The sequence below is a fragment of the Leptodactylus fuscus genome, chromosome 2, assembly GCF_031893055.1.
Source record: "Leptodactylus fuscus isolate aLepFus1 chromosome 2, aLepFus1.hap2, whole genome shotgun sequence".
In the NCBI taxonomy this organism is placed as follows: Eukaryota; Metazoa; Chordata; class Amphibia; order Anura; family Leptodactylidae; genus Leptodactylus; species Leptodactylus fuscus.
Genome location: NC_134266.1, coordinates 69,207,576 through 69,230,929, shown reverse-complemented (window position 1 = coordinate 69,230,929; position 23,354 = coordinate 69,207,576). Strand labels below are relative to the sequence as shown.

General features: G+C 41.9%; 1 protein-coding gene across 1 annotated transcript; it reads right to left on the bottom strand.

The window, feature by feature from the left end:
• Positions 1–645: 645 nt before the first annotated feature.
• IFT22 (intraflagellar transport 22) lies at positions 646–22,303 on the bottom strand. The gene is made up of 5 exons (XM_075262656.1): positions 22,079–22,303; positions 17,414–17,496; positions 9,107–9,193; positions 7,732–7,934; positions 646–1,589 (listed from the first exon to the last, which is right to left on the bottom strand). Exons 1-5 carry the CDS (start codon positions 22,115–22,117, stop codon positions 1,441–1,443), a joined length of 561 nt encoding a protein of 186 aa, XP_075118757.1. The 5' UTR covers positions 22,118–22,303; the 3' UTR covers positions 646–1,440.
• Positions 22,304–23,354: the final 1,051 nt, after the last annotated feature.

Below are 23,354 nucleotides of genomic sequence, written 5' to 3'. Positions count from 1 at the left end.
TAAAGGGGATGCCCACTATGGTAGAAGTAATCTACAAACAAATCTTATCAGACGGCGGCCCACAGCTGGGACACCCAAAGATAAGAGGCGATCCGTGGTGACACTCAACTACAAGTCCTGCGGCAGAAATAAAGTATAGGCATGCTTTCCTCTCTAGCTTAAATATAGGTCCTAGTAACAAATTTGTCTTAGACTCAGGCCCCACATTGAAGAAACACAGCTTTTTTTTTTTTTGCTGCATTGTGCTGCATTTTTTAGAGCCAAAGCCAAGAGTGGATTGAGTAGAAGGTAGAAGTATAAGAAATCCCAAATATTTCCCATTGCTTTTGTAGCCATTCTTGACCTTGGCTTAAAAAAATGCAGCAAAATCTGCAACAAAAAGCTGCGTTTCAGCAACGTGGGGACTCAGCCTAATGTGGCATTTCATGATCCATTTTCTAAACAAAACAATTCGCCAAAGAAGCACAGGTCTTCATTGAGTACCCCCTCTTTCTGCCAGTGAGGAATGTGATGCAGAAGTACATAGTATATACTGAAAATAGGTAAAGAAACACGCGATTTCAACAATACAAAAATATTTTTCTTTATTTTAAAGGACTAGAGGAAAGAGATTTTTTTGTCTAGGTTAGAGGACTATGCCAGGTATATATTACATGACCCAGTATACACATTCAAGGTTTTTTTTTTTTTTTTACTGATGGCTTATCCTCAGGATAGATCATCATAAGAGACCAAATGGTGGTCTAACACACTAGTACCCTGCAGATCAGCTGTTTAAAGGGGTTGTGGTGGGTGCTTCTGCGAATCCAATGACCCCTTCACAGTTTATATCACACACACACTCTGTTTCATAGTGGCCATGCAGCATAACTGCAGTCTCATCCCAGAGAAATGAAAGGGACAAAGCTGTAACTACATTGCAGGGCTGCTATTAAACAGAAGACATGTAAAGTAAACAGTGAAAAAGTTATGGCAGCCACACAAGTGCCACAGCCACTTCACACAACTGATCAGTGAGTGTCCTGGGTGTTACACCCATACTGATCTCTTATCAATGACCGATCCTGAGCATAGGTAATCAATACAAAAAAAAAAAGAACTAAGTTATGATACAGAATATGGCTATGCCGATCGTGTACAGACAATGGGAAATAAAGAGCGGATGAAGGTTATATCAATTTTATCTATTCTTTTATATATTAACTTTTTACACACAAAATGATTTCCTAAAGGTCAAAAGAGACACAGTAATAAATATGCTCTTGTGTAATATAAAACGTCGTAATATTTCCAGCAATAGAATGTTATAGCTTAGAAGAAACATGGAATTTCCATTGTTGTGTTTACTGAAGATCCCTGTCTTTTTCTTATGGAATAAGGAAACTCATCAGAAACAGACGTGAGAGTCTTGCGTCCTAATGTAGTGTAATGTGTGTACGGTTATGTGATAATAGACATTTCTTCCCGGTCCCTGCTCTCTGACAATGAGCTGATGACACCTCGGAGATATTTTACAAATTCCATTCTTAGGTCCTCAGGATCTTCTTCTAGGTTGGAATGTACCAATGTTAGTTTGGCCAACTCTGAGGCTGTAAAGGAAAACAGAAAAAAATGAGACTCTTCCTGTAAGGATGGGCAAAGATGAAAAGATTAAAAGTTACTACAGACTTTCAATTGTCTGCCCTAAAAGGGTCAGTGCACACAGAGTTTTTATTTTGGCGCTGATTGGGTAATTCCATATCAAGTGATCCAAATATGAAGATTTTTTTTACTTGATGTCTTTAGATTTTTTTTTATTTTTTATGAAGTACAACCTAAGTTAATTACAAATAAAAAGTTTAGAATCTTTTTCTTTATCCATTAATTTTTTACAGACTTCTAAAGTTTTGAAAAAGCGCAAATTTTGGCCTGGTATGGCTTTACATTTTATATCATATCTCGGGCTAGAATTAAGATAAAGAGGTGGGAGAGGCATCATTTTTCTCAGAACGGGTCCTCTTTAAGTTACCCAGACATGGAGAATTCTGATGATTGTCAAGTGCCTTTTACTTACACTCCATCCAAGCATAGGTCAGCGTGTGTGTTCCTAGAGGGAAAGGTCACAATGCTTGTGTCATAAAGCTAACACACTACAGGATAGCTGCAGATTCTGTGCATTCCATTCAGTTACAGATGGGTGCCCCATGGATTCCGCCCATTGTAATGCATGCAGATTTTGCTGTGGTTTTCTGGACACTCAGCAAGAAAAATCCGCCTGTCCAAGATACCTTACTCTTATATGGGAAGAATATGCAAATCTGACTTCCATGATGTAATTAGGAAGCCAGTGCCTCAAGAATGCACACCAATAGAGGGCGATGACTGAGAATGTGCAAGTCTATCTTCCATGATGTACTTAGGAAGACAGAGTCTCAGTCAAGCAAAACCTATAGAGGGCGCTCTCTTTAACATCACACCGACCTTCTCAGAGGCCTTTGTTTGCAATTATGATCCCCTCATCCTTGTCTAAGCCTCTCACTTCTACCAGGTCAGTCCTCTCTGCGCCAAGCTGATGAGATGCAAGAACATCGAAACAGGTATTCTTGGCTGAGAGACTGTACATGGTAAAATCCCAACATCATTACAAACAAAGGCCTCTGAGAAGGTCGGCATGATGTTAAAGGGAACGCCCTCTATTGGTTTGCTTGACTGAGACTCTGTCTTCCTAATCACATCATGGAAGATAGATTTGCACATTCTCAGTGAGCGCCCTCTATTGGTGTGCACAGTTGAGGCACTGACATCCTAATTACATCATGGAAGACAGATTTGCATATTCTTCCCATGTTCCTTTGCACAATGGAGCGCTCATGGCTTAATAAGACTTCACACACCTAAATAGTGGTTCTCTCTACTCTTATATGGTAATTCAGTTTACACTTCTATGTTTAGTATAAAGCAGGCATAATGACATAATGCTCTGAAGAAAGCAGCCTCTGCGGTTAACGGGACAGGGGTTTTTCAATTCTAATGTTATTTGTCTCTTTAAAGAGGACCTTTTACCATTTGGGGCACATGCGGCTTAATACACTGCTAGAAAGCCAACAGTGCATCGGCTTTCCTGTTCAGTGCCCCCCGGTGAAGAGCTATCGGTGCTGGTATTGTAGCTCTTCACTGTCAAAAGGGCGTTTCAGACAGTCAGTTAGGAAGGCTCTTCCTCACAGTAGCGCCTATTGAGCTGTACTGCGAGAGGGGGTGTTTCTTACCGTCCAGCCATGACACTGAGCGGTGAGGAACGCTCCCCCAGAATTCCGCTCTCACAGTATAGCGCTATAGGTGCTACCGTGAGGAAGAGTGTTCCTGACAGAAACGCCCTTCTGATGGTGAAGAGCTACGGTATCGGCACTGACAGCTCTTCACTGGAGGCACAGAATGGGAAAGCTGATAGTGCGCTGAATTCAGTACACTGTCGGCTTTCTAGCCGTGTATTAACCCCCATGTGCCCCAGATGGTTTAACCCTTTCACTGCCAATCACGTAGCTCTACGTCCTCCCAGGGTGTCACTTGTCTAGCCGAGGACGTAGCTGCTACGTCCTTACTTCTAATGCCCATATCTCAGGACTCGTTTGGCCTATGAAGATAATTTTAGATTCATTTTAAAGATGATAATCTCATCTTTAAAATGATACCAAGTTCTTCACGTTATCCCTTACTGTGCCAAAGTGATTCACTGTTGAAAAGGCTATTGGGGATTTAGATCTCATTGAAGATCTAAATTCCCGACAGCGTTTTTAACAGCAATTCACTAAAAATCTGTAAGGGCTATTATGAAGATCTTGGAGCTATTTTAAAGATGAGATTCTCATCTTTAAAATGAATCTAAAATTATCTTTATATGCCAAACGAGTCCTGAGCTACAGGACTTTAAAGTGTCTCCCCCCCCCCCCTCCTCCTGTCTCGGGAAGCATTAGTGAAACAGGAAGGGGGGAGGAGGAGCAGCTGCAGCTTGCACAGAGACACAGACAGAGAAGCATTTTCTATGATCTCTGCACAACCTTTATGTGACCCCAGGAGGGGGAAGAAGGGATTCAGTCCCTATTTCCCCCCTCCTGTCAATCAAAGAACATACTGTACTTTTGCTGTCTGATTGTCACATACAGGTATAATATAATTCCCCCCTGAGCTTTACTAGTGGGATTTTCTTATGTTATACCCCTTGAACATAACCAGGAAGTTTATTGGCACTGTAACCCAGACGTTTACCATTGTCCAGGTCGCAGCGCCAAAAAAAAGTCGCACCAAACACCGACACAACACATAAAAGTCATGAATAAAGTTTACATTTCACCCAATCCCTGTCCTGTCTATACCTGAGCTTTCTAGAGCAAAATACTCCTCTAGCGATATCAGTTACATGCTAAAATAATAGTAATAACGATTATCACTAGAGATGAATGTATGGATTGCTAACATTTTTATAGGGGGATGGAAAATAATATTTTTATGTAAAGTCCTATTTTATTTGCATTCACAAAATGGGATGGCACATTTCTGTGATTTTGGCTTTTCTTTAACACCTGCCCCTGTAAATATATACATGTGTGGTATGTATGAACTCCTCTCATATTGCAGTTTTTCAGAAAGTACAATGTGTTTGCAGAAAAGGATTGCTTGAGTCACACGTTAGTGGCAAATTTGAATTTTTGTGCAATTTTTGCTAGCAATCTCTGTTTGCCGCAACATTGCATGAAGGTGGTTGTATATATGAAACGTTAAGATATGTTTTTATATACGGTATGCTGTGCAATCTCAAAAAAGTTAGATTTTGGTATCACAGTCACAGTTTGGTAGGTGCAGTATAGCTTTTTAACATATTAGTGAATAACAGCAAAATCCTGCTTGTCTTCCGTATTAGGGTTTTTGGGAGTCCGAGCTCTTGTTGTAGTTGATGTTTGCGGTACATATAGTATATATACAAATTGTATACACCATAAGCTATCATTTTAAATGTATTTTGTATATGAATCAGATTGAACATGAGTTTTAGGTGCAAATACGTGTTTTAGTGCATTTTTTTCAAAAAATGTTTTGCGTTTGTCACAAAATTGCATGAAGGTGGATGTGGCTATTGATGACCCATTGAGATATATGTAATCTTTGGGTTGTCTACTTTCAAAAAAAAAAAAAAAAAAAAAAATAGGGTTTAGGGATTCACTTGCTTTTCACAGTGTGTAATCCCTACATTTTATAGGATGATACTTTTTTTTTTAGCATTTCCAGCTTCAAAGCAGATTTTTGTTCCCTCCAGTTCTAGCGATTTTCTGAAGACACATGCATGCGGGTGTAGGCCATAGTGATATGAATGAATTCTGCACATGTTGAATTCTTATTTTTAGGAGGTTTGGTGCATTTAATTTATATTGTTTGGTTTCCACTTTTAACAGCCAATATAAATTTACTTACATTTTTCATAAAACATTCACTTTAAATCAAAATTGCATGAAGGTGCCTGTTCGTATACAGTACCAAGTGGCACTGAGACAATGCTGCAGGTGTCTACGTTAAGAAAATATATAGGTATGGGGGGTTGGATGCTTTGTTAATGTTGCAATTTAGCTTTCATTTATCCATCTCAAAACTGTCAAAATTGCTCTGGCTACTGGAGGTGCAAAATTTTGTTGTTTGTGAAAATGGACACAAAGACAACAGATCAAATCCCATTGAAATCAATGAGATTTTTAACAGATTTATGACAGATTTCTTAGTGTCTATTGTCAAAATTTTGTAATGGATGATAGCAATGGCCACTACTTACAGTACTGTGAATACCCCCTAGTAATTAGACACTATAGTTAGAATAAGAGAAGTCATTCCATCATCAAATATTGCACGGTTTTCTATATACCTATTTCATAGATTGTTCACATGAGAAGTACAAATAGCTAATTTTTAGTAGATCCTGATATGCCAGTTCTACAGCCATAAAGTTACGAAATGTCTCTAAACTTTCTAATGTTATACTGCCATCTAATGGTAGAAAACAACAGTCATGTTAGTTTATGGACATTTGGCATTACAACAACACTAAACTTAAGACATTTGTAAGGCTAGGTTCACCTCTGCACCGAAGTTTCCGTTGGAAACCACAGAAAATTGGTGGAGAGAAAAAACTTGCAAAAAGGACTTTTATCTCTGCCATTTTCAAGATAAAAAAAAAAAACTGACAAACCCCATATTAGTCTATGGGTTCTACAGATAACCGATGTTTTAACAATTTGGCTGTCCGTCGTTCGAATCTAACAGGGCGAGACCCATGTGCAGATGTGAACCTAGCCATTAACAGTAATAGGCCTTTATACTTTTTATATTAGCAATCATCACCCTGTACAACACACAGACTAATTCTATTTCCTTGTCTGATCTCTTACTCTACCTAAACCTTGAACGTTGTCTGTAACCAGAACAGTCCCTAATGAACTATAAGTACCGTCACAGTCAGGATTTGTGTGAATAGCTTTTTTTCTGCTTCTTGGTGGTTCCACCATTGCTGATACATTAGCTTTTTTCTGGATATGCTTATAAGCATATGTATAGGTTTGTGGGAAAAGATTCCATATAACTTATCATATATATGTTTGCTTTTTTATACTTAGAAACAGTCTTGGAGTCCTGGATGTGGTTCTGATTGACAAATATCCACATATGACTGTGTATACACTGCTAGGACTGTCTCCATAACGGTTTCTAAGGGTAGAAAAAGCAAAGCTATAAATCAAACGGTGGTGGTTTTGGTGATCAGTTGTTATTGCCAGACAAAGCGGAACCTGACCATACATTTGTAGCCAAATGAATAGTCATCATGTATTGCATAAAGGACCGAGTCTGAGAAATAAGAGGAATCACTTTTATATTGGGTCACTCTGTTCTGGCTCATAAAGATAGGTGCTATGGAAAAGAGTTTAAAGGGATTCTACCATTTAAACACTTTTTTTTCTCGTTCACATGTCGGAATAGCCTTAAGAAAGGCTATTTGTCTCCTACCTTTATAAGTCGTCTCCAGCCCGGCGTTCGGTGAAAAATCCGGTTTTTGTTGGTATGCAAAATGAGTTCTCTTGCAGCACTGGGGGTGGGCCTCAGCGCTCAAACAGCACTGGGGCGTCCCCAATGCTACCACAGAACTCTCCAGCACGGCCTCCATCTTCTTATGGAACGAGGTCTTCAACGCATCTTCTTCCGGCGGTGTCTTCTAACTTCTAGGCCTCGGGCAAGCCAACTGCACATGCCGACCGGCCACGAGAAAATGGCCGGTTCTAATACTGTTTAAGCGGTCATTTTTCTTGTAGCTGCGAACATGCACAGTTGGCTTGCCCTAGGCCCAAGACCTAGAAGTTAGAAGATACCGCCGGAAAAAGACTCGGTGAAGACCCTGTTCCAGAAGAAGGTGGAGGCGGCGCTGGAGAGTTCTCTTGCAGCATTGGGGACACCCCCAGTGCTGTCTGAGCGCTGAGGCCCACCCCCAGTGCTGCGAGAGAACTCATTTGCATACCAACAAAAACCGGATTCTTCACCAAACGGCAGGCCGGAGACGACTTATAAAGGTAGGAGATGAATAGCCTTTCTTAAGGCTATTCCAACATGTGAACGAGAAAAAAAAAAGTGTTTAAATGGTAGAATCCCTTTAAGTGTTTCAATATTCTCAGTCATGGCTTAATATACACTGCAACCATTACAAGACTTTTATAGGACACTTACATAGCTCTGGTTTGTCAGCTTGATCCCCTGATCCAGGCTTGAGATGTGCTATCAGGAGGCACTGGTTGTCCTGTAATCGTTGCTGCTGGATAAAGTTATTGTGCCAGATTTCAATCTCTTTTAAGTGACTTGGAATGTCTGAATTAAATACAATAATAACTCCGTGGGAATCTTTCATTAAAGCTGGCCAGCAACTTTCAAATCTGACAAAAAAGGAGACAAAATGGTAAGAAGCAAATCTGGTGAACGTTACAAACAAACAGCACCATGTTGCTGATAAACACTTAAAAAAGTAAAAGACTAGCCCAGCGGTGTGTACCCAAAAACATCACTTAGCAGGTCTGAATCACATAATATAACAGAACTCTCACAGTCTTTAATATTGATGACCTACCCTCAAGATAGGTTATCCATATCAGATCAGTGCAAGTTGGACTTTTGGCATCCCTTTACCAGTTTACCATGCATAGCTCCTTACTTTTAGTCTCATTCAAGTGAACAAGAAGGAGGTTATAGTGCTGTGTCCTCATCGATCAGCTGACTGTGGGAGTGGGGCCTTGACTAATTTAATGTTAACCTATACTAAGGTTTTCAAAGTACACCCTCTTTAAAGGGGTTGCTCCAAATAGACAGCCTCTACTTCGAACAAAGTTGAAGTAGAGGCTGTATATGCAGTATAACAAAAAAAAAAAAGCGCTGTGGCAAAAACTGAAGCGGAAATGAATTGTGCTAAGAGTCCATTCACACGGAGGAAAATGGTGAGGAATTCGTGTGGAATTTCAGTGCTGAAAAAAAAGCCTCCCATTGACTTCAATGGGTTCTTTTATCTACTAGCAGAAAAGAAAAATGTAGAAAGTAAGTGGCCATTTTCTTGTGGCCTGTAAGCATGCACAGTCGGCTCTGCCCGAGGCCTAGAAGTTTGATCCCTGGCGCCGGAAGAAGACGCTTGAAGAGGACGTTCCTGAAGAAGATGGAAGTGGCGCTGGAGAGAGTTTTCTCGCAGCATTGGGGACGTCCCCAGTACCATTTGAGTGCTCGGGCCCGGCCCCAGCGCTGCGAGAGAACTCATTTGCATACCGACAAAAAGCGGGAGTTCAACCGAATGACAGCACGGAGAAGACATCTAAAGGTAGAAGAAGAATAGCCTTTCTTAAGGCTATTCCTATGTGTGATCCACAAAAAATGTGATATTAATTGTAGAGTCCCTTTAAGCAAAGTAAAGTTAGTATTGCCTCTTGACTTCTAGATAGAGGAGAAGATAAATGCTGTGTGCCCTTCTTCAGGATTGTGTATGAGAATGTTGCATCTGTTTTAGACTTTTAGTAAGATTCAGTGACTCTTTCGCACTCATAAAACAGTACGGGTAGACATTTACTTGTGATCTCCTCCACAGTCCCAAAGTTCAACTTCACATCCAGGTCCTTTGTTTCCATTTACGTTTGGACATTCAAACTCTAGTATCCTGTATAAAATAAGAGAAAAAAAAAATCTGTACATTCTGTACTGGACATATATCAAAGACAACACTGAGCAAAAAAACAACATTTGAAGATCATTCTTCTAGTAAAAAGTCCATTATCTTACAGACAGTAGAACATACAATGGGGTTTATTAAACCACACATCTGTGGAACACTATAACAATGTGTCTATAGAATATACAAGTATGTATTATATAAGTCTAAGCTCTGCTATGTGCCCTGGGAGAATGCTGAACATATGCAGACTATAAAACACAGACAATAAAACAGACAAGATAATAGACATGCATTGTTATTGACGGTAGAAGTGGTCTGCTCTACTTTATTATTTAACCCCTTAAGGACCAGGCCATTTTTTGGTTTCGCATTTTCGTTTTTCCCTCCTCACATTTCAAGAGCCATAACTTTTTCATTTTTCAGTTCACATGAGTCACATGATGGCTTATTGTTTGCGGGACAAATTGTACTTTGTAATGGCACCATTCAATATGCTGTGCAATGTACTGGGAAGCTGGAAAAAAAATCAGAATGAGGTGCAATTGGAGAAAAAATGCATATGCGCCATTTTCTTATGGGTTTAATTTTTACAGCGTTCACTGTTTGGTACAAATGACATGTTACCTGTGTTCTACGTGTCAGTACGAACGCGGTGATACCAAATTTATATAGTATTTGAAATGTTTTGATACTTTTAAAAAAATGATAAACTTTGCAAAATAGAAAAAAAAAATTGTGTCATCATGTTCTAACACCTGTAACTTCTTCATATTTCCATGTATGGAGCTGGTTGTGGTGTCTTTTTATGCGGGACAAGATGACGTTTCTATTGATACCATTTGGGGAAAGATCTGATGGTTTGATCACTTTTTATTCAATTTTTTATAGGAGGCAAAGTGTTGAAAAAAACGCTTTTTGGCTGTTTTTATTTTTTTTGCCGCTACGCCGTTCGCAGTACGGGATAAATGTTTTAATATTCTAATAGTTCGGGCATTTTGGAGCGCAGGGATACCTAATATGTTTATGTTTAATGTTCTTTATTTACTTTTATAGCTAATCTAGGGAAAGGGGGGTGATTTGAACTTTTATATTTTTTTATTTTTTTAATACTTTTAAAAACTTTTTTTTTCTTCTGTTACATTTATGATCAGACCCCTTAGGTACCTTGAAACCTAGGGGGTCTGATCGCTCATACTATTCACTGCAATACTACAGTATTGCAGTGAATAGCAGAATCCCAGCACTTCCCAGCCTCTGGCATCGTCTATTAGATCTAGTGCAGAGACAAGCCTGGAAGCCTTCAATAGGCTTCCGGCTGTCATAGCAACCGATCACCGCCCTCATGTGACGTTCAGGAGGGCGGCGATCGGCAAAACATGGCGGAGCCCGTGCCGCCGGCGCCGTTTACACACTGCGGTCACGTTTGACCGCAGTGTGTAAAGGGTTAACAGCAGCGATCGGCTCGGGCACCGACCGCTGCTGTTATTGGCAGGTCCTGGCTGCATGATACAGCCGGCATCTGCCCTGTATGGAGCGAGCTCAGCGTGTGAGCTCGCTCCATACATCCCCATGCGACCCATGACGTACAGTTACGTCAAGGGTCGCTAAGGGGTTAAGAGAAAAAAAACGTAGTACTTAAATATAGCACAAACAAAAATTATCCAGGAAAAACATAAGAGACTTATTGTATAGAAACTCATTAAAGGGGTTGGCCACTTTCAGACCAATATTGAGAAAAAAAATGTACAATAGAAACATCCAATTTTCCAATATACTTTCTGTATCAATTCCTCGCAGTTTTCTAGCTCTCGGCTTGCTGTCATTCATTCTGTTACTTCTAGAGGATAAAACTCTGACCATGGTCATGTGATGAGCACACAGGTGCACAGCTCATTACCAGGCAAATGTCTGATTATTGTGCTGTGTCTATAACGAGCGGCACCTGTGTGCTCATCACATGACCATGGACCGTAAATCACATGACCATGGTCAGAGTTTTATCCTCTAGAAGTAACAGAATGAATGACAGCAAGCCGAGATCTAGAAAACTGTGAGGAGTAGATACAGAAAGTATATTGGGAAATTGTAAATCTTTCTGTTGTATATTTGTTTGTCAATATTGGTTTGAGTGGCCAACCCCTTTAACTAGAGAGCACATATAATGTAACACTTAGGGTGAGGAGACACGGCATGATATACATATCAGAAAAATATGACGTGTAATCCACAACAGAACAGCTTACAGCAGATCTACATACTGAATAGACCACGCTGCGTTTTTAGTGCTCTATGCGACGCTGAAATGGCAGCAAGTTAGGTCCGGAAACTATAAAATTATAAAGCATCTGTCATTAACTTATATTGTTATTTATGTGAATTTTGGTGGACAAAATACATGACAAGAATATCCTTAGGCCTCCAGCACACAAGGAAATGTAGTCTATAAATTCCAGACCATATATCGCCTGCATTGCTTGAACTTAATCCGGTCTGGAGACCCTATATCATATATGATGCTTAGGGTCCCTGCTTCACCATGGCTATACAGACTTGTACTGTATATAGCATGGGGCAGAAGGCCTTGGGAAGGCAGGGTCACGTAGCATTACAGATCAATATGATACAAGGAGTTTCCGTGTTCAGACCAAATTCAATCCAGGAAATCCGGGCTATAATTGGTATGGATTTTATAGATTATACTTGCCTGTGTGTATGGGGCCTTGCAAGTGTAGTTTCTTCATATCAAGATACATAGGGAGATTTCTAGCTCAAAGGAACCAACGAGATACAGCTTCACTTTCCAAAGAAAATAATAATTACTAACGAGAACAATAAAATGTAGCCAGCTGATCCAGACGTATGAAAAGTCCGCGATAAATAAAATATAACTTTTATTTCAAATAAAATAAAACAAGTTACATAGTAACTTTGGTGTCATATCTCTGTACAAAAAAGCTACGCGTTTCGGGACGCTAGTCCCTTCCTCATGGCTCAAACATGTAACACCAAACTGATCTTTTAAACCCATTACATCGAGATAACTCCACCTCCCGTCCAATCTATTAACCCTTACATTGTAAGCACACAAACATTAGAATCAACAATGCATATATAACAACTCCGTATATATAACTCAATGTGTGTACAGTAAATATCCATTACAGGGCGATACATAACCATTAACAATAATATATATACCAATATAATTACCGCGGACCATATGTATGAAACTCTCAATTTGAATGTAAACCTGTCTGCTGGCCCTACTACTCATGCACCAATCTTAAATACTAAACTGCAAGACAAATCCTACAAACTAAAGAAAAAAAGCAAAAGAAAAAGATTAGAAACCGTCCTACTCACCCTCCCCGAAGAAATATACTGTTGAACCTGTATATAATCCTCGCACTCTCATGTTGTTTCCCTATAGTGCGACCGACTTCCTGATACACCTGGTAACCATGGTATCCTATTTCTCCGGTCACATGACCTCCCCGGTCACGTGACTAGGAAACGTCACATGATCGGAGGATAATGCACAGCCAAGGTATAACCAAGCCCCCAGGAAAAATACACTCATTCCACCACTGAAAAAGAGAGAGATATATATGTAAGTGAAATTCTCTATCTCATAATCCACAAGTTTCTATCTACTTATAAGGAATTCAATAAATATAAGCTAGATCAGACCTTAAATTAAGACCAGACGGCCATCTAGTCTTCAATTTCCTTATCCAAAAGGCTTCTCGAAGGAGAACCTTTTTTCTCCAATCTCCTCCACGAAGAGGTTTTTTTACTTGTTCTATTGCACAGAACCTCAAACTAGATACATTGCCCTGATGTTGAAAGAAAAAATGTTGAGATACAGCTGAAGTGTTGTCATGTTCTTTACTACTCCCCGCTATGTGCTCTGCAATCCTCACCTTGACCGCCCTAATCGTACCCCCAACATATTTTAACTTACACTCAATACACTCTATTACGTAAACCACGTGATCCGTGTTACAATTTAGAAAAGATAAGATGGAAAATTCATGGATATTATCCGAACTACAGAATGTAATAGTCTTATTAACATACCGGCAAACTGCACACCGTGGTAAACCACACTTAAAAAAACCTTTGTAATTTAGCCAGGTGGACTTATTTTTATCTCTACTAGAGTATAAACTGGGGGACAGTTGACTACCCAAGGAAGACCCTCTCTTGGCTACTATTTGAATTCCCTCTTTCAATATTATGCGTGTTATTGGATCCTGCAAAAGAATCGGCATATTTTTGAGTATGATTGTTTTTATCTGATTAAATTGTCTCGAATAAGGAGTTGAAAAAACCAACTTACGATCCGATTCTATAGAGCTTCTGCCCCTATTGTTTCTCAACAGAGATGTCCGCGTTTTATTATCCACTATTCTTCCAGCTCTTTCAAGGCTCCAATTAGGATAACCACGGTCACGCAGTCTACCAAGAGTAATTGTTTTTTGATTTTGAAAATCTGTATCATCAGAACACGCTCGACGCGTGCGTAATAATTCTCCAAGAGGAACTGACTTTAGAGTGTGCTTAGGATGTAGACTGCTAGCTAGTAGCACATTATTCCCTGATGTGGGTTTACGATAGATGCTAGTTATGACTGTACCTCGTTCAATGTCTGAATAAAGGTCAATATCTAAAAAGGAAATCTTAGTGGCATTTTGTGCATAGGTGAATTTTAAATTCAAACTATTATGATTTAAATAACTCATAAAGTCGGGAATCAAGTTGGTGTCACCCTCCCATACAAACAATAAATCATCTATATATCGACCATACCACACGACGTTGCTGAAGCAGGGATTCCTCAACGAAAAAACAAAATCTTCCTCCCACCATGCTAAAAATAAATTTGCTATAGATGGAGAAAAGGGGGCCCCCATAGGAGCCCCCTTAACCTGTAAATAATATTTCCCATCAAAACTAAAAAAATTGTGTTGGAGTAAAAATAATGTAACTTCCAAAATATATTCACATAACTGTAAAGAAAATTTACTGTATTTGGATAAATGATATTCTAAAGCTACGACAGCAACGTCGTGTGGTATGCTCGAATAAAGCTGCTCAACATCGGCCGTGATCCATACATAATTAGGCTTCCATTCAAAATTATCAAAAACCTGCAAAACTGCTTTTGAATCACGTAAAAAACTGGGTGTCCGCCAAACCAAAGGTTTAAGTAAATCGTCCAGCCAAGCACACAAGGCTTCATTGACACTCCCAATACCAGCCACAATGGGGCGTAATGGTGGTGGTATACGCCCCTTATGTGTTTTCGGGAGGCCATGAAAAATGGCCATGATAGGATGATTGGGTATCAAATGTTTTGCCTGCTCTGAAGAAAATATTCCCAGGGAAACCCCTTTGCCCACAAGAGATTCCAATTTTTTATATACCTGATGCGTTGGATCACAATCAAGTAGCTTGTAAGTAGTGTCATCCTCCAATATATCCAAACATCCCCTCAAATAATCCAAACTATCCATAACTACCACCTTCCCATCTTTATCCGATTGTTTAATCACAATATCTTTCCGATTTTTTAAACTTTTTAATACCTGCTGTTCTTGTTTGGAAAGATTGTCCGAATGACTACCATAATGAACTTTATCCCCCAAAGTCTCGAGGTCCGCCTCCACGGCCTGCTGAAACAGGCCATAGACCGAAGCTCGAGACTTCAGGGGATAGAAACCAGGATTGGTATAATTAACTCCTATCCTGTGGATAGAGTGGTCATTGAAAGGAACACTCTCATTCTCAAGATCATTTAAATATATCAAAGACACCTGTTCTTTAAACGAAAGAGACACATTATCCAATACATCACATATATTATCATCCACAACATTACCCTGTACATCTACAATAGTATTGGACTGTAAATTATTACTAATGTCCTCACTGTAAAAATGTCTTTTGACAGTTAAAGTCCTTATAAATCGATTGACATCTAATATTGTAGAAAAGATGTCAAAATCCTGCGAGGGGACAAATTTAAGTCCTTTAGCCAGTACAGATGATTCCTCCGGCAACAAAGGTGAGGATGACAAATTCAAAACCGCACTGTCAGAAGATCTTAACTCCCCTGGTTCTGATTCACAGACCTGTTGGCCCGTGTATAATAACGATTTCTTTGTTGTATGTTTGCGTCCCGCACGTCTGTATTTTCTCTTTCGTGTTTTGATCCATAAGGAACATTGGGGTGTTTCCTTTTATCCTTATACGGAGTAGATGAATCACCCTGAAAATCCGACATATCTGAATGATTAGAGTCATGACAAGTCGAATTGGAAGTGTTAGATCCCACATCTGATGAACTAAAAGACACTCGACGATCAAAACTGCCATGAGTACGTCTTCCTTTTTTCAGAATAGATCTAGGTGTATTATAAGATTTTTTCTGTGGGTAGACGTATCCCGTGGTGTAATCGTCCAAATGGTTATGTATCGCCCTGTAATGGATATTTACTGTACACACATTGAGTTATATATACGGAGTTGTTATATATGCATTGTTGATTCTAATGTTTGTGTGTGCTTACAATGTAAGGGTTAATAGATTGGGCGGGAGGTGGAGTTATCTCGATGTAATGGGTTTAAAAGATCAGTTTGGTGTTACATGTTTGAGCCATGAGGAAGGGACTAGCGTCCCGAAACGCGTAGCTTTTTTGTACAGAGATATGACACCAAAGTTACTATGTAACTTGTTTTATTTTATTTAAAATAAAAGTTATATTTTATTTATCGCGGACTTTTCATACATCTGGATCAGCTGGCTACATTTTATTGTTCTCGTACTTGTATCCAAACGGGTTGGGTCCTCCCGTGTGCCGTGCTTCCAGGACTATATCTGAGGGGAAAGAACTTTTATATGGTGAGCCGAACTATTTTTGCATAATTACTAACGCCTGGTTCAAACTTGTGTTTAGATGAATACAGAAGCGATGGAAACACAGCATTTTTAGTTGCAGATTTTTTTGTGGATTTTTAACCCCAAGTCAGGAGTGGATTCAATAGAAGGGAAAAGTTGAAGCACTTCCTTCACATTTTCCAAGCCACTCCTGACTTTGGCTCAAAAAAACCACAGCAAAATCTACAACAAAAAAACGCTTCCACAATTCCTGCTAGCAGAAAAAGGAACCCATTGAAGTCAATGGGAGGCTTTTTTTTCAGCGCTGAAATTAAAGGGGTATTCCTATCACGCTTGTTCACCAACCTGCATGCTGTGTCTCTGTTCACTTCCTGGTTTTCTCGGCACATTGGTGGTCAGGGTTTCACTTGCTCTGCCATCTGCTATGTTTGCAGTCAGTAACGAGGGATTGGTTGTAAATGAATTACCACAGTATGAAGCTGATGTAGAGGCTGATGTAGCAGAGCTGGAGTCACTTTGTAATACATACAGAGGAACCGGACTCCCTATCTCAGCCAAATTCAATTAAACCGACTGATAAGTGGAAGAGCAGGAGATAAGAGCTCAGAAAGCCCAGAGCTATCACCTCCCCCCTCCCCTATCTGAGGAGCTCCGTTGCTTGTCTGTGGCAGAGACATACACAGCTCTGAGCTGCTCCCAGCACTCAGCCCCTTCCTCCCCCCCTGAGAGCAGGCAGCTACGTCACTTGGGGACTGAGCAGATAAGCCCGTGGTCCGGAGCCTGTGGTCATAGATACGCATGTAAACAATGAACTGAATAAATTAAGATAGCGGCCAAACAAAGCAGTTTTGATAAAGCAATGTATTTAGAAAAAGTCTTATATCCACATAAACTAGCAGTATAGATAGGATCCTTGTTATGGAACAACCCCTTTAAACACCAAATTCCTCACTATTTTCCTCCGTGTGAATGGACCCTTAAAGTCAAATGTGGAATTTAGGGCTATTTTGCCTGGCAAAAATGCTAGTACCATTACAGAAACCAAATGAACCCATTATAGTCAATGAGTCAGGCACTGGTATACTTAATAGCAGGAATCCATTATTTTTGGCGTTTTACTCTTATGATGGAACAGAACAACTGAAATAACCAGTGTAGATATGAACAGTGCATTGGTCGTATGCCTATTAATTTTCACCCCAACCTGCACAATACTGGAAAGCAAAGATTTCTACTTTATAATACATACATAATACAGCATTTAGGAGAAATTTTAGGAGTCCTGTGGACGCGTAACTTACCTTACACCTTGGGTTGGACTGTATTCTCCACCAATATTTTCTGTAGCATCAGCTAAAAAGTTTGCCAAAGTAGTCTTTCCACACTGAAAAAAAACGAAAAAAAACAAAGCAATTGAAACTAAGCAAAGGCAACAATCTAAAAGGGGAGGGGGGGGGGGGGTCTGTGATTTAATAAGTTTTCCAGGCAAACAGCAAAACCCAAGGGGGCCGAGGTGGGCTAAAATAAAAAGGAAGCAATAACTGCGTACCCCTGGTCTTCTATTCCAGCAATAGTTCCCCCGTTCTATTCCATGCCAGGCCAGAAGTTAAAGAGGACCTTTCACCTCCTGGAGCACATGTGGTTTTATATACCGCTAGAAAGCCGACAGTGTGCTGAATTCAGTCGGCTTTCACGTTCTGTGCTCCTGGTGAAGAGCTATCAGTGCCGGTACTGTAGCTCTTCACTGTCAGAAGGGTGTTTCTGACAGTCAGTCAGGAACGCCCTTCCTCACAGCAACATCTGCTGTGCTGTACTGTGAGAGTGGTGATGAACGCCTCCCTCCCCTCCTGATAGTGCTCATCCATAAACGAGTACTGGGGGGGGGGTGTTCCTCAACGTTCAGCGTTATCGCTGGGCGGTAAGCAACGCCCCCTCTCACAATACAGCACTATAGACGTTGCTGTGAAGAAGGGCGTTCCTGACTGACTGTCAAAAACACCCTTCTGAAGAGTACCGGTACCGGCACGATAGCTCTTCACCTGGGGGCACAGAACGGGAAAGACGATACTGCGCTGAATTCAGCGCAGTATTGGCTTTCTAGCAGTGTATTACACCGCATGTGCCCCAGATGGTGAAAGGTCCTCTTTAATCGGCTCAGGTGATTGTTGCACCCAATCACTTATCTCAGCGTTCCCATGTTGAGTACCAGTGACAGCAATGAGCCACTTCACTTTCAGTCAAGCCAGTGCACGGATTGGAACGGGAAACTTGAGGCCGGAATAGAGGACCAGAAGTAGGTGAGCATTGTTTTGGTTTTTTTGCCTCACTCCCAGCCCTCCTAAATACAGTTTGCCACGAAACTCCCCTTGAATGAAGCCTGTTAGGGTACATTCACACTGTTTTTGCCACAACAACTTGAGTAAAGAATCAGCACTGAAAAACAGAGTCCCATTGACTTCAGTGAGTTCAGTTTTCCATGCGGAACACATTGAAATCAATGGGTAAAAAAAGCCTCCTATTGATTTCAATGTGTACCGCATGGAACACTGAACCCACTAAGGTCAATGGGACTCTGTTTTTCAGCTCTGATTCTTTACTCGCGTTATTGTGTCAAAAACAGAGCCACAAAACTCTGTGTGAATGCACCCTAACAGGCTCCTAAACTGCCACCAACCAGAAGTCCTTCTATTTACCATATTTTACGGACTATAAGGCGCACTGGACTATAAGCCGCATTGCCCATGAGCGCCTTATAGTCCGTCTCGGTTCATATATAAGGCGCACCGGACTATAAGCTGCAGTCCGGTGCGCATTATATCTTATTGAAAGCGGCGGCAGGCAGACTTTGCCAGCGGCCGCTTAACCCCCCGCGTGCCAGCCGCTTCTATTGGAAGCGCTCGGCAGGCGAGGAGGGGCTCTATCAGCAAAATCATGCTGATAGAGCCCAACCGTAAACGTTAGGTTAAACTACTACACCCCCCCCCCCCCCCCGTTACAGCAGGGCTGCCGGACACTTCCTATTCATTTCTATGGGAGCCGGCATGCGAGCGCTCCCTATAGAAATGAATGGAAAAAAGCAGTCCATTCATTTCTATGGGGAGCGCTCGCATGCCTGCTCCCATAGAAATGAATAGGAAGTGTCCAGCAGCCCTGCTGTGACACCGCCGTCCTGAAAGAGAACGTGAAACTTACCGAGCGGTGCAGGGTGGGCGGGCATTCAGGCCTCCTCTTCCTCCGATGTTCCGTCCTCCTCCGGCGCTCGCAAGCTGATAATGGCCAGGGCACATGCGCAGTAGAAGCATTATGCGCATGCGCCCCGGCCATTATCAGCGAGCGCCGGAGGAGAAGGACGGAACATCGGAGGCAGAGGAGGCCTGAATGCCCGACCGCCCGCCCTGCACCGTTGGGTAAGTTTCACGTTCTCTTTCAGGACGGCGGTGTCACAGCAGGGCTGCCGGACACTTCCTATTCATTTCTATGGGAGCAGGCATGCGAGCGCTCCCCATAGAAATGAATGGACTGCTTTTTTCCATTCATTTCTATAGGGAGCGCTCGCACGCCGGCTCCCATAGAAATGAATAGGAAGTGTCCGGCAGCCCTGCTGTAACGCCAGCGTGTACGGCTGTGATACACGCCGGCGTTCGGTAGTGTGAATGCACCCTTACGGTGCCTTTTATGTATGTATGGAAGCGGCACGCAGTCTTTGCCGCCGCTTCCATCCATATATAAGCCGCACCGGACTATAAGCCGCACTTACGATTTCTGAGGAAATCGTAGGTTTTTATGTGCGGCTTATAGTCCGGAAAATACGGTACTACCAGATTCAGCATTGATTCTAGCTAATCACATTCATACATTATAGAAAAAAATCCACAGCAGAAATGCTGCCATTTCAAAAAAATGCTTGAGTCTTTGTAAATCGCAGCATGTCAATTATACCTACAGAAATGGCGTTTTTCATATAGATATGATAGAGGCAGAAAATTTCCGTGAAAAATGCTTTTTTTTCTGCAGTGACTGTGTGAGGCATTAAGTCTAGTACACACGGGGCTAGGGACAGTGTATTATGGTCCTGATTTTGACCTAGGAAGCCACGTCAGAATAGGACCAAAACGCGCTTGCCCATTCATTTGGCTTAGTCCAGAGGGTGCTGTCGCGAGGCGGACGCCGCAGAAACCACCTGAAGAAAGGGCAGCTCGCTTCTTTTTTCCGTGAAGGGGAATAAAACGCTCACGGAAAAAAGGACGCTAACGATCTACATAGACCTTTATTGTGGAGGTGGATTCGGTGTCAAAATCCGCCCCCTGTGAACGAGCCCTTAGGATTAAACAGTTTTGTTTTTTTTCTTTCACACCAAGCTTTTCTTTCCTTGCATCTCTATTATATATATTGTATATACTCGAGTATAAGCTGACCCCCCTAATTTTACCACAAAAAACTGGGAAAACTTATTGACTCGAGTATAAGCCGACGGGGGAAATGCAGCAGCTACTGGAAAATTTCAAAAATTAAAATGGTCGGAGTTTTTGGGTGCAGTAGGTGCTGGGGAAGGGGAGGGGGTGTTTTGGTTGTCTGTCTGCCCCTTCCCTGAGCTTGAGGACTGAGTTTTTTTTCCCCCACTTGGAATTCAGCCTGGCTGAGTATAGGGTATCTGCAGTACTCCTATTAACCCCTTCCCGACGGAATAGGAGCACTGCAGATACCCTATATTCAGTAGACCGGGCACTTTCAGACACAGTGATACCTAATGTGTTTCACAGTCATTTTCTACTTTTATATGAATTCTAGGGAAAGGAGGGATTTAGAACTTAATTTTTTTTTAAAGCTTCTTTTTTCCCCACTATTTTATGGGAGATTCTATGCATTGATATTGCGGCTGGTCATAGACCCCCCCTCCCCCCTAAAAAATAAATAAATTTTTTTTGCTGACTCGAGTATAAGCCGGGGGGGGGGGCTTTTTCAGCACAAACACTGTGCTGAAAAATTCGGCTTATACTCTAGTATATATATATTTCTAAATTCCAATGCATTGTATGCTTAAAAAATATATATTTAACCTCTTCCTGACATCCGCCATACTACTGTGGCGGGTCTTTAAAGAGGACCATTCACCTGTGTGAGCGAGGAGGAACTCCCCCATCCCCTCCTGATAATACTCGTCTATGGATGAACACTATGAGCAGAGGGAGGGGGCGTTCCTCCCCGCTCACACTGTACAGCGAGCGCGATAGGCGCTGCTGGGCAGAAGGGTGTACCTGACTGATTGTCAGGAATGCCCTTCTGACTGTAAAGAGCTACAGTATTGGGACCGATAGCTCTTTACCTGGGGCACAGATCGGGAAAGCCGACAGTGCACGGAATTCAGCGCACTGTCAGCTTTCCAGCAGTATATAGAACTGCCTGTGCCCAAATCGGTGAAAGGTCCTCTTTAAATTTGCTGAGAACTAGGGTGCCTGCGCCGATTCTGGGAATTAACCCTTCTGATGCCTTAGTCAAAGCTGAACAAGGCATCTACTCCCAACATCACATGGGTATCCCCATTTTGGCATGGATTGTTGTCCCCCAAAATAGCGCAGGGGCGGCAATCATTTACCATGACAGTTTTTACAGCAGATTTCATCTTTTACAACCCGTGGGGAACCTTCTGTGCCAAATCTCCAGCACACTCACTTGTCACACATGCAGATTTTGAAGCAGATTCCATGTGGATTTTGATGTGTCAGAAAATTGGTAGCTGTGGTTGAGTAGCCTGAGGGGAGAGGGTAAAAGCTCAGGGCCAGTTATACCTGTAAATGGCACCTAGGTATATTTGGGAATGTCTTGTGCTGCATAAATGGGGTCCCCAGTACTGTATAGGGCAGGCTGGCTAGTACTGCTGTGAGAGCTCTGAGGGGGCTATAACTAGAGATACTCCATGTACACTACAACCTCCCATGAGCCGTCAGCAGGCGCGCGGCACCCCTTACCTCACTAGGCCCCACGAGCAGCACCTTCGCCTTCAGCATTCTCCCGCCGGACCTCACAGCACCAGGAGCCGCCGCCGCCGCCGCCGCGCAGTGAAGCTCGGGCTGCACTAATAACCGAGGCTGCGGCCTGTCCTGCTACAGCCGCGTAGTCTGGTTGCCATAACAATACTGCGCACGCTGATAGGTTGCTGCCGTTTCCACGGAGACCATGTGGCGTGAAACCGTTAGGCGATTGGCTCTGGCTCATTCTGCACGATCACAGCGTCCCTTGTGGTGAGTTTTAGGTACTGTACAAATCTGTAGTTTCGATGCACGCTACTGTTCTGGGATTCCGTCCCCCATGTAATATACACGGATAGAAAAGCCAATTAGCCGATCCTGGGCGGAAACCTGGCGGACCCCATTATAGGCTATGCGGGCGACCGCTGTATAACGGAAACCGAACACTGGAATCTAGCGTAAGATAATAAGGGATAAGGTACACACCTGTTTTTAACCACTTCAGTACTGACAATTTTTTTTTAAATAGAGATTGTGAGCCAATATTTATATGGCCACAATGTACATTTCCCCTATCAGTATGTCCTAGGAGTGTAGGAGGAAATCCACACAAGCAATGGGAGAACATACAAACTCCTTGAGGATGTCCTTGGCAGGATTCAAACCCAGGACTCTAGTGATGCAAGGCAGCAGTACTAACCACTGAGCCACCGTGCTGCCCCAGTACTGGCCACTTTCCCTGATTCAGGGCCAGAAACATTTTCTGTTTTTCCCCCATATATGCAGTGTTGATGGCTGTAACAGTTCTGTCATTTGGGTTATGTGACTAATTTCTGCATCTTTTTTTGGTGACACATAGGGCTTTATTTTTAACTTATTTTTTATTTGATATTTATTTAAATATATCCAGGAAAATATAAACAACTGGGATGGAAAATGTGTCTAAGGCTCGGTTCACATCTGCATTCGGTATTCCATCCAGGGAGTCTGCTTGGGGACCCCCCGAATAGAATATCGAACGCATTGAAAAGCGATGAGCAATGAAGGCACATGGACCCCATATACTGTAATGGGGCATGTGTCTTTTCCCTGTGGTGTCCACATGAGTGATGAAGAGAGAAAAGTAGTTCATGAAGTATTTTTCTCTCTGCGTGATTTGTGCGGACACCGCGTGGAAAACACACAGTCCCCATTAAAGTCCCCATTCATTGCTTACCACTTTTTCATGCGTTCGATATTCCGTTCAGGGGGTCTCTAAGCGGACTTCCCGAACAGA